Source organism: Rhizophagus irregularis, chromosome 7 (assembly GCF_026210795.1).
Source record: "Rhizophagus irregularis chromosome 7, complete sequence".
NCBI classification, from domain to species: domain Eukaryota; kingdom Fungi; phylum Glomeromycota; class Glomeromycetes; order Glomerales; family Glomeraceae; genus Rhizophagus; species Rhizophagus irregularis.
The window spans coordinates 4,018,043-4,029,852 of record NC_089435.1 but is presented as its reverse complement, the minus strand read 5'-3'; the positions used below and the strand labels follow the sequence as shown (position 1 = coordinate 4,029,852).

The 11,810-nt window shown below is 28.0% G+C and overlaps 3 protein-coding genes across 3 annotated transcripts; 2 read left to right on the top strand and 1 right to left on the bottom strand.

Annotated features, from left to right (window-relative positions):
* Positions 1-731: 731 nt before the first annotated feature.
* OCT59_027630 (uncharacterized protein) lies at positions 732-1,718 on the top strand (the record flags this gene model as incomplete). The annotated part of the gene is made up of 4 exons (XM_066137122.1): positions 732-941; positions 1,008-1,091; positions 1,234-1,536; positions 1,704-1,718. The coding sequence occupies 4 exons, from the start codon at positions 732-734 to the stop codon at positions 1,716-1,718; spliced, it is 612 nt and encodes a 203-aa protein (XP_065993541.1).
* Positions 1,719-4,384: 2,666 nt separating this feature from the next.
* OCT59_027629 (uncharacterized protein) lies at positions 4,385-8,209 on the bottom strand (the record flags this gene model as incomplete). Its single annotated transcript, XM_066137121.1, has 8 exons — positions 4,385-4,399; positions 4,479-4,613; positions 4,684-5,353; positions 5,437-5,539; positions 5,718-6,170; positions 6,240-7,194; positions 7,643-7,783; positions 7,862-8,209. 8 exons carry the CDS (start codon positions 8,207-8,209, stop codon positions 4,385-4,387), a joined length of 2,820 nt encoding a protein of 939 aa, XP_065993540.1.
* A 2,052-nt stretch (positions 8,210-10,261) lies between these two features.
* Positions 10,262-11,255, top strand: OCT59_027628 (uncharacterized protein; the record flags this gene model as incomplete). The annotated part of the gene is made up of 5 exons (XM_066137120.1): positions 10,262-10,531; positions 10,601-10,632; positions 10,720-10,833; positions 10,908-11,181; positions 11,250-11,255. 5 exons carry the CDS (start codon positions 10,262-10,264, stop codon positions 11,253-11,255), a joined length of 696 nt encoding a protein of 231 aa, XP_065993539.1.
* Positions 11,256-11,810: the final 555 nt, after the last annotated feature.

The window sequence follows — 11,810 nt, the reverse complement described above, 5'->3', positions numbered from 1 at the left end:
AATTGGTAATTTAGAAATGAAAAATTTAATTAAATTGAAAAAAAGGATCTTTTTTGATAATATAAATGAAAAAAGGCAAAGTAAACTAAATGAATATTTTGATTTTAATGTATGACAGATAGTTCTTTTATAATAATAAAATCATATTCATTTTTGAATAAAATTTTGAAAATTTTGAACGAAAAATCACGTGATTTCTTGGTATTTCGGATTTTTCATATATTTTTATATAAATCCGGTTTGGCGAGATTTTTTTGATATATTGGATGTCTTGATATATCGGATATTTTTACTAGAACCAACTGATCCGATTTATCGAGATTGCCTGTGTACTTGTGATTTTTTTATCACCGTTTTTAAAATGGTATGCGCAGTATCGATCATGCATTAAAAATGAATACCCGCTAAGAATACCAGGGGGTTGTTATCACGTGAACATTATCCAATTATCGCCATTTTCAAAATGGTATGCGCAGTATCGATCATTTGATTAAAAAAACCCCAATTTTTGCCGAATATTTTAAATCCAATATATGCGTCGCATTATTTTTTAATGATACCTAGGATTTTCCAGCATTATTTGCACTAGTAGGTTCACCTACAGCTTTTTATAGAGTTATAGACCAAGTTATTACGTAATATTTAAACGTTTTTTTCGTTCAAAGTTTGCGATTATTCGCCGATTATTAAGATTATTCAAATTTTTCAACTTTAGACGTTGTTTTTTCCCAATGGCTCGTGCTTTTAGTGAGGATCTGAAGTGGAGAATTATTTACCTTCATCATGATGGATATAGTCGAATAAAAATTGCCAGATTATTACACATTAGCAAACGCACTGTTGATAATATCTTGCAAATATATGTACAATGGGGAACGGTAATAAATCTATGGCAAAAACCACCAGGACGTCATAAAACACTAACTCAAAATGAAATGAAGGTAATTTATAAGTAAAATAGTGTATTAATTCACTTTTGAATATTACTAATTGTATTATCAATTTAGATATTACGAGAGTTAATTAAGGACAAGGTGGATTGGTATTTAGACGAATTAGTAGGAGAACTTGAGCAACAGACAGGAAAGTTGGTTTCTATTCCAACTCTTTAGCGATCTTTAGTTTACTGTGGAATTAGTAGAAAGAAAGTATGTGCAAATTTATTATTTATTTATTTGTAGTTTTCTTTTTTTGTTATTTTTTTTGTAATTTATTTTTATTGTTTTTGTATAGTTACATCAAGTAGCTTATGAACGGAATGAACTTCTTAGAAGCACATTTATTGCAAAAGTTGGACGTGATTATAAACCTGAACAGCTTATATTTATGGATGAAGCTTCTAAAGATGAACGCACTTTATCTCGTGGATATGGTTATTCTTTAAAAAATACTTTTGCAATTAAAAAGAATGTATTTGTATGTGGAGTTCGTTATACAATATTGCCTGCATTTTCTTTACAAGGCATTATTGCTGTAGACATCATGGAAGGTAGCTGTACGAAAGAAATTTTTAAAAATTTTGTTATTTCAAATGTGGTAAGTTTAGGAATTGTTATAATAATTATTATCTTACTTATTTTACCTGTAATATTTATTTTTTTTTCTTGTATTACTTTGCTGAAACTTGGAGTTTACAATCGATATTGATTAGATATCGCAATGATATCATTACGATATCATTACGATATTTTGATAAAATATAGATTCGATATCGTTAAGTTAGTCGTAACTGTATTTATTCGATATTGATTAGTTCGATATCTCTGCGATATCGCTGCGATCATTATGCGATATAAATATTATCACGTAACCACATCATAGTGATGTCGTATTAACATTGAATTAATATTACAAAAATATTTGACATTTATTTGATATCGTAACCACATCGTAGTGATGTCATATTAATATTGAATTAATATTACAAAATATTTGACATTTTATTTGATATCGTAACCATGTCGTAGTGATATTGTATTAACATTGAATTAATATTACAAAATATTTGACATTTTATTTGATATCGTAACCACATCGTAGTGATATCATATTAACATCGAATTAATATTGCAAAAATATTTTACATCTGTTTGATATCGTAGCCACATCGTAGTGATGTCGTATTAACATTGAATTAATATTACAAAATATTTGACATTTTATTTGATATCGTAACCACATCGTAGTGATATCATATTAACATCGAATTAATATTGCAAAAATATTTTACATCTGTTTGATATCGTAGCCACATCGTAGTGATGTCGTATTAACATTGAATTAATATTACAATTTTATTTGATATCGTAACTACATCATAATAATATCATATTAATATCGAATTAATATTACAAAAAATGTTTTACATTTATTTAATATCGTAACTACATTGTAATGATATTATATCAACACTGAATTAACATCACAAAAATATTTTTATTGTAATATATGTTTATTATTTATTATACATTAATAATAATAATTTTTTATTAGTGAATTATTATGGGTGAGTGGAGTACGTTTCTTTTCTTCCTTTTTCTTCTCTTTTTTATTCTTTTCTTTTCGTATGTGAGTGGATGGATAAAAAATATATATATATATAAAAAAAACAATCATGATTAATAAAATGTATTCTTTGTAAAATATATTTAAAATTTAATACATAACCTTGGGATAATAGTTAGAGCAGGTAATTCCGGGATTTTGTAAAGAATAATAAAAATGATAATATTTTTAAGTTAGTTCTTTCTTTAAATTTTTTTGAGAGTGTTTTGTTTCTTAAAATCATAATATTGTAAAAAAATGCTGGTTGCTACGACTGACGGACAACGACAAATTGTCAGGCTACCCCCGGACAAAGTAATTGGAAGGCGGAAAATGCCATAAATATCCAGCCCTATTTTACAACATTTTCTTCCAGGCTAAAGCAAATATTACAAAAGAAATTGCAAATATATTTAACAAGCAATAGATACATGGCCGTTGAAAAATATATTCACATTTATACCACAGTCTAACAAAAAAATACTCAAATCACAACATATTGTAAAAAAAATATGAAAAATACGCGTATATCCTATTTTCATACCTTGCTTAACAGCTCCACTATTTATTTAAAAAATGGCTTTTTTCTCTTTTGTATGTGGTTAAGTGGGTACATTTTTCCTTTCTTTTATTCTTTTCTTTCGTATGTGAGTGGTGGGTACATTTTCTTTTCTTTATTCTTTTTTTATTCTTGCTTTTCGTATGTGGGTGTTTTACTATGTTGAATATATAAACTAAAGTGTCCCAAAGTATTGTTAATATTGTAAAAAGATAATTAAAGTATACTTTAAAAAGAGAAAAGAAGAGACGAACAAAATACCGTAAAGTGTTAATATAAAAGACAAGAGAAAAGTGTATTTTTGAAAATAAACAAAAAAAATCTCATTAATAAACGCGAATTTTAGCTATTTTTAGATATCACATGCATGTAATTAAAGTGATTTTAATTGGTTAATTTTAATTTATTATTACATCATGCATATGATTTTATTGGTTAATTTTAACCAAAATTTTATACGATACAAATTAAATAATTATTTTATTATATTTATATAATTAATATAATTATATGGCTGTAAAATAAAAATTATTTTTTATCCAAATTCTATTTGTAGTATCATGATTTGGTAGTTGGCACCTTTCTGAATTACAATTATGAATAAAATGTACTTTTTGAACATTATCTATTACAGTAATTGGAAAAATACGTCTCCATTTATCTCCTGTTGCTTGAAGACGGTAAAGTGGACATTTTAATACTGAATGTTCAACCATAGTATCTTCAAACCAATCTACAACAATAAATGCATAATATTTGTTATTATTACCCTTATGTTGAAAGATACCTTTGATTATTGCATAAGATTCTTCATGATCTTCTTCATAAATTGTGATAAAATCACCGAGATGTAGGTGAACTTTTGAAAGAATACCATTTTTTTCTTCAATTGTATATGATGCTAATTTGTACCAACTAATTGAAGAATTTATAAGTGCCGCCTCAAACTTCATATCCACATAAGATAAAAACAATTCAATTTTAAAATTATGCAAAGTCAAGAGAAGTTTATCATGTTCCTACTTTGACATTCTTTTTTTTAAGGAAATATTGGAAATAAAATTTACTGGTGAAGTAACTAAATTAAAAGTTTAGTAAATATTATGCATATGTGAAAAAATAAATATGAAGTACTATAATATTTTGCTATCTTACCTTTTACGTCATCATTTTGAATTTGTTCCTCAATTAAATATTTATCTTCTGTAACATACCAATTCGAAAATAATTGATCAAAATTTGAACTTGTGAACCCAGTACAAGATCTATTTAATCTTGGATCTATACCTCCATCTGCTAAATGTCGAATTGCAAATAAAGTATTGTAACGTTTTAATAAATCCAGGTCTATAGTTTTGCAATTAGTTTTTGGTACCATTCCTTTAAAGATACGATGAACCATCTCTTTTATACCAACCTGAGAGTTGACAAGTGTACCAAAAGTTTTAGCATGCATCAAAAGATGCATATTAATATGTATATTTGGTAAGTTAACAAAACTTGCAAAAACCTATAAAAAAACAAAATATTGTTAATTATTAAATTATTCCATGTTCTGAATTTCAAATTTATAATTATACCTTTGGAAGAATTAAAAACTCTTCTTTAAGACATAGCTGTAATTCCTCATAGCTATCTAACGTAAATTCCTTATTAAAAACTGCTTTCATAGTCTTTGCAACTTGTACCCAACAAGATATAATAGCTTTTAGCACTAAGCTAATTCGAGCCACATCAATCCTTTGTCGAATAGTGGCTGCTTCATTATTTTTGAGGCTTGATTCCTTTAAAAATCGATTTAATAAAAATGGCATAATTATAGCTAGTCTAAGAAGATCAGACATCATAAAGCTATTGTAATGACTAATTGGATTTGGTAGACGAGACCACTTTTTTGGAATTTCAAAATTTTTCCAAATTTTAACAAAATCATCCTCTCCTTCTTGTGAAAATAATTCACAGGTTAGTTTTAGTAGCCGCCCAATCTTTCCTGCGGTGGCATGATAAATATCCTGTGGCGTCTGTAAATGTCTCTCACGTTTTAATTTATCCAAAATACTAGGTAATGATCTTAAACCATATTCTGTACAAAGTTGTCCTCTTTTTGAACTTACAGATTCTTGAGAAATTTTTGAAATTTCTTCATCTGTGATATGATGATAACGTAATGTTGTCACACTATCCTGATTATAGGTACTCAATGATTCCTTTTTAGTTGTACAAGTACGGCAACCTTTATTTGCATTATGTCTAAATTGATTTTTAAATTTAAATCATTTTAATAGTTATTACGAAAATATATTATTAAGATTAATAATTAAATTGAAAAATACCTCAGTACTCCTGCCATATCATTACCTTGAGGTAGATCTGCTGTAACAAGGCCCAACCCAGCAATAACCCATGCATCTTGTCTTTGAACAGTCATAATCTTTCCTTTCTCAAATTTTTTTTATTTCTGAAACAAATGGTACCATAAACTCGTTAAAATTTCCACCAAAAGGAATAAATCCAAGAACAAAATGGTTCTTGATTAGCTTTCTCTGATGCGTTGGCATGTTACCAAACTGTATATAGACGCCACCTAAGGAATGGTATACATTTCTAAATGTACCAAAATCATCATAGTAAAGATCTAAAAACAGCTTATAAACTGGCATAGACGACGGTGGATTTCTGACAGAAATGTAATCTGAAGGATGTTGGTATGAAAGCTTTGCATCACGAACGTGCCAACGGTCATTACATTTATAAATTATTTCAGTAATTCGTAATGAACCTTCTGGAATAATTTGGTGTTTATACGTCATCATTATAGTTACTTTCTCTAAAATTTGAGAGGTAATTATGGTTATAAATGGTTCATCCTGAAACCATACTTCCCCAGTTAGAGAACGACGTCGTCTTGATAGCCCTTTTATATTTCCAGGTAAATCATCATAATTTAAAATTAGTTGAACTCGTAACTCATAGTTTCCATTTTCATCTTTTAAAATTGCTCTCAACCTTCCACGTTTTTTAAGACCATTATCATGATAGTAGACAAAATCACCAGATTGATATATTACTATTTTATTAAAATAAATATTTTAATGTTAACAAATTATAATTATACCAAAGTATATTGTCCTATTACCTTCTGATATTATTATTTCATGTTGTCCAAAAAGTGGTGATTCTCCCCATAAAGTTCTATGCCAATATTCTGACTTTGTTTCAGAATTAACACCGGGTCCGAAATACATATGCTTCATCAGCATTGGATTGTTGAGAACACGCAATATAATATCACTAATTGAGAGTTGATATAAAAGCTTCGAATCTCGCGAAGTTGACGGAGTTTTTTTTGGTAAAATTTGAATAGGCTTTGTTATTATTGGTAGGAGAGGAAGACGTTTTCTCCATGATTGGAATCTACGGATATTTTTTACTACATGAGTAGGTTCGAATTGAGGATTGTGAATGATATCAACAAGGTCTTCATATGCTTTTGTAGAAACATTATGCTTCTGAAGCCAACAAAATAGTGCCGTAGTTGTATAATTATCAAAGTACGGTGCAAATTCACCATTGCAGGACGGTATTTTGTCTTCATCCAAAGCTTCAACAATTTGATGTATTTCTTCCTCTTCGTTGTCATTACGTTCCTCTTCGTCATTGTTACGTTCCTCTTCCTCTTCATTATTACCTTCCTCTTCCTCCTCTTCATTATTGTCTCCATTATCATCATCTTCCTCCTCATCCCTATTGTATTCATTGTCATTTTCCTCTTCCTCTTCACTATTGTATTCATTGTCAGTTTCTTCTTCCTCTTCATTATCAAATGATTGATCATCATCTTCCATCTCATCATTGTAATACTGAGGACCAATTGATCCATATTCATTATCATCATTATTAATGTCCTGAAAACTTAAATCATTATCTTCGTGATTATACTGAAAGTCCATGTTATCGTCATCATTATCAGGTGAACGTACAGGTGAACGTCTCTCACCGGAAGTAGTTGTCTCACCAAGATTGCTGTAAGAAAACCGATTTCGAATTCGAATTGGTTTTATTGGTTTGGCGTGACTATATCGTCTCCTCATCTTTATAACAATTACAATTTAAATTAATTTAAATTTAACTAGAATTTTATTAATTCAATTAGAACTTTAAATTTATTAAGCGTGTCGGCAAAAAAAAAAAATGCAATTGCCAATTAAATAATCACTTCGGTTAAATTAATGCCGATTTGGCTATTAATGGATACACAAAATTTAGGGTCAATTATACTGTATATGGTTAATGACAATTGGTATGACAAATAATATTATCGAATAATGTCATTTATTGAATAAAATAATAAGTATATAATAAAATAAAATAAAACATAATAATAAAATAAAATATAACATAATAATAAAATAAAATAAAACATAATAATAAAATAAAATAAAACATAATAATAAAATAAAATAAAACATAATAATAAAATAAAATAAAACATATAATAAAATAAAATAAAAAATAAAATGAAATAAAAATATTAATGACGTCAGTGACGATGAGATCGAGAATGAGAGCGCCCGCGCTCTCGGTGGTGGTAGGGGGATCGGGAGCGAGAGCGCCTAGAGCGCCTGCGCTCTCTATACTCGTATGTCCTACGATCCACCCTATTTCTCCGGGAGGACCGGACTAATGCTTAAAACAAAGCAATTATTAATATAAATGCAATGAATTAATGAAAAAATCAGTTAAATAATAAATACTTACGCTCAACTCTCCAGAACTCGTCTGAGAGTTCTTGGTGGAACCTCTCGTCATGCAAAGACAGGGTACGAGTAGGTAATCATCAGGATTTCTATTGATTAGCCTCTCTAGATTCTCGTATCCCGCCTTTAGTGCATTCCACTTCTCTCTGCATTGTTTTCTAGTTGGCCTGAATGTGTGGTTGTTTCGTATATCACGAGCAATTCCACGCCATAATTGTTTTTGGTCATGTAACCTCGTTGTGGTGAATAAGGGCTGATAGGTCTGACGACGCTGAATTAAGGTCAAAGCAGCGTCATCGGGCCATTGAATGTATACTGGAAGATTTGCGTTTAAGTTTAATGCTGCCATTATTAAATATTATTAGTTTGATGGGGAAAATGTCAAGAAAAGGCTCTATATTTATAATAAATTTATTATGATTTCTTTGAGTTTATTTTTACGATCTTGTCTAAATTTTTTAGTTCTAATGCAATCCTTAATTAATTTATTTAACATTGAATACACACATAATTTTTTTTTGATTTCTTTGAGTTTATTTTTACGATCTTGTCTAAATTTTTTAGTTCTAATGCAATCATCCTTAATTAATTTATTTAACATTGAATACACACATAATTTTTTTTTGATTTCTTTGAGTTTATTTTTACGATCTTGTCTAGTTCTAATGCAATCATCTTTAATTAATTTATTTAATATTGAATACACACATATTTTTTTTGATTTCTTTGAGTTTATTTTTATGATCTTGTCTAAATTTTTTAGTTCTAATGCAATCATCTTTAATTAATTTATTTAACATTGAATACACACATAATTTTTTGATTTATTAATTTATTTTAAAAATATAGTTACAGTAATACTGCATCACGGCATTAATTAATATATATAAATAAAAATAAATAAACAAATTCTATTAATAAAAAGTGAGTTAAAAATGTTATTTATAATTATACATTAAAAAAAGCAATAAAGAAGACGAAAGTAATCTGCAAATTATATTTAAGGTAAAAGAAAATGTAATATTTTAAACCACGCATGTCCTTCCTTGATTATATTTCATATTACACTGCGATGATATATTACAATTATACTGAATTTTAAGCTAACCTTAATCTACACCGTAAGGAACTTAATTCGATCTTAATTTACTCCGTTTTAGAATATTACCGAACAATTAGACAAATGATTAGTTGCACATGACATGCATTATTTGTATAGTTGATACATTATATACCGATATTTGATTACACCAATATGTATTAAAACTCTTTCCTACAGTATAAAATATCAATATATCGGTATTTTTCAAATATCGTTGTAAGTTGACTACTGTAGATCCCATCTATCTATTTAAAAAATTCTTTTATGTAATCAATCCAGGGGCTTACACTAAATAAGGCTTAGATATGGCTTAGTTAGATAGGATCATCACATGGTTCAGTTTAAAAATAATCGATCTTTTTTATTGATTGGTTTTTTTCCGATCATATTTTATATTTTATTGTCAAGAGTATAATTATTTAAAAATTTAATTTTTCTTGCATGTCATCGTATCACACATAAAAATGGAAATTCAAAACATAATATTCCATTAATTTCTTCTCACTCCTTTTTCTTCTACCGATCATTTTTCTTCTCACCCCTTTCCATTATTTTTCTTCTCATTCCACGTATAGCCTGAAAATATAATAAAATTTGGAACCGTAAAATCGATTTGAGGTAATCTTCCATATAAAAAAAAATGTCACTGAATGAAATTCGATATTGTAATTATTTATTTATATAAACTAAATTTAATTTCCGATCCTCTAGAAATCATAGTTTTTTTCCATCTTTCAACATTTTCAACTGATCCCGCATTCCCCTCAATTTATACGGTACACAACGATATTGAGATCCTGCATACTTTCCAATTACATTCTATAATTAAAATTACAGTAACCAAGATCTCATTTATATTGTGACAACCTCGTTTTATATCCCATATTTGATCAAGGGGTTATATCGACAATCTCGCTCTTTTGATCAAGGAGATCTCATTTATATCATGACAATCTTGCGAGAAGTTTACTTCACTTTTTTTCTCGTTCTCTCATTTTTTCTTGTTCTCTCATTACGATATTATGACTAAACGTAATAATAAAAAAATAGAAATCGAAATAGGTATATATGTAACTCTTCCGTAAAAGTTTTGCTTATATGTAAGAATAATAACCGAAATATGTATAATAGGATCGAAAAAAAATCAAAGGACCTTACCGAGAAAGAGGAGAGAAATAAATATTGAAGAAACTAATCAATTATTATTAGGTAAATATTAATTTATATAGGCTTTGGCTCTTTAATATTATTCTATTAATTTTTAATTGAAATAATTGAAATAATATATTACATACAGATATGAATACCAGGCAAAAACATAACGAAAGTGAAAAGGAAGTAATAGTAGAAGAGGATGTAAGGGATAAAAGTGAAGAAGAAGAGGAGGAGGAAGAAGAAGAAGATGATGATGATAACGACAAGTTATGCGCGGCTAAAACAATTCCAGATCCGTTTCAGTTTTGTACCAAATTAGACATATGTAACTGGCTTGTAAAAAATCCAGAAATCTTACGATTAGCGAATGAGATGAACGAATCATCTTATGTTGTTAGTTCAAAGAATACTGAAGTTAGTATTAATACAATATGATAATATTTATTATGTCTAAATCTCAAATAACGTATCTCAATATTTTAGGATAAAATACGACTATGGGATGAGTCGGTAAAGTGCTTATTTTTATGAGTGAGAAATCCGAGTAGTGAAGCACTCGACAATTTAGTTGTGAAAATTTTTCGGTTTAAAATTTACACTAGCAAAGCTAGAGGATATCTAGATAAAACTCGTAAGTCTTTAACAGACTTCAGAAATAAATTCAACCAAAATATTCTAAATTTAGTGAGGGAATACAAAGAAATCAGAAAGAGCAGGTATTTGTTTATTTTATTGTTTTATAGTCAACAAAATAGTGCTATTTGTATAATTATTAATTAATTAATTATAGGGGTACGACTGGAAATCTTTCCCAAAAAGAAATTAAAGATTACGTTGACGAAAACGTGGTGCAGAAACTTCTAAACCGTCAACTCGCAGCTGTCAATATTTTGGAATTGACAAATAATGGAGGCATGGATACGTTAGTTGAGTTTGTTAAGGAAGCCGTCCGCGTTTCTTGGGACGGTAAAAACTTACCTGGTATAAAGGAGTTGGATACCATGACTAAAAATATAATTATCCCTTCCCGAAGTGGAAGTGATATAGTAAATACCCTAAAACAAGTAAGTTATTTTATTTATTTCGCACATCACGCCTTTGATAATAATATATTAATAAAATTAAATTATAGATTTAGGTGCGTTCTTATAAAATTATATGATGAAGAAGAATCATTAATAAATGATTTTATAAAATTTTAATAAAAAAATAAAATTGAGTTTTATTGAGTATTTCTTTTTAGTTTATTTAATTATATTCTTTTAATGGTATAGACTTTAATAATAATTAGCTTCAATCGAAAAATCACAAAAAGTTTTAAAAGTTTTGAATATCTGTTGAGATTCAATCATATTTGAATTTCTTTAACTTGTTGTGTTATTACCATTAAATAATCAATTATCTATATAAACTGTGTAAAGTTAATTTGGCTCTATTTTGATAATATCCACCTATAAAGAACTCATCTGTGTATTACCTAAACAATTATTGGTTGATCAAGTTCGTATAATACCAAATTTATAAAATTGTCTGATTAAATGATCACGTAATTAAATGATCGCGTATATTAAATGATCACGTATAAGACCTATTAATTCCTAAAAAGTCAATTCAACCACCATTTTATTTAACCGCTATTTATTTGTACGTTTTTTTTTTTTGAAAAAAAAAAACTTTCTTTCTGAAAATTAGA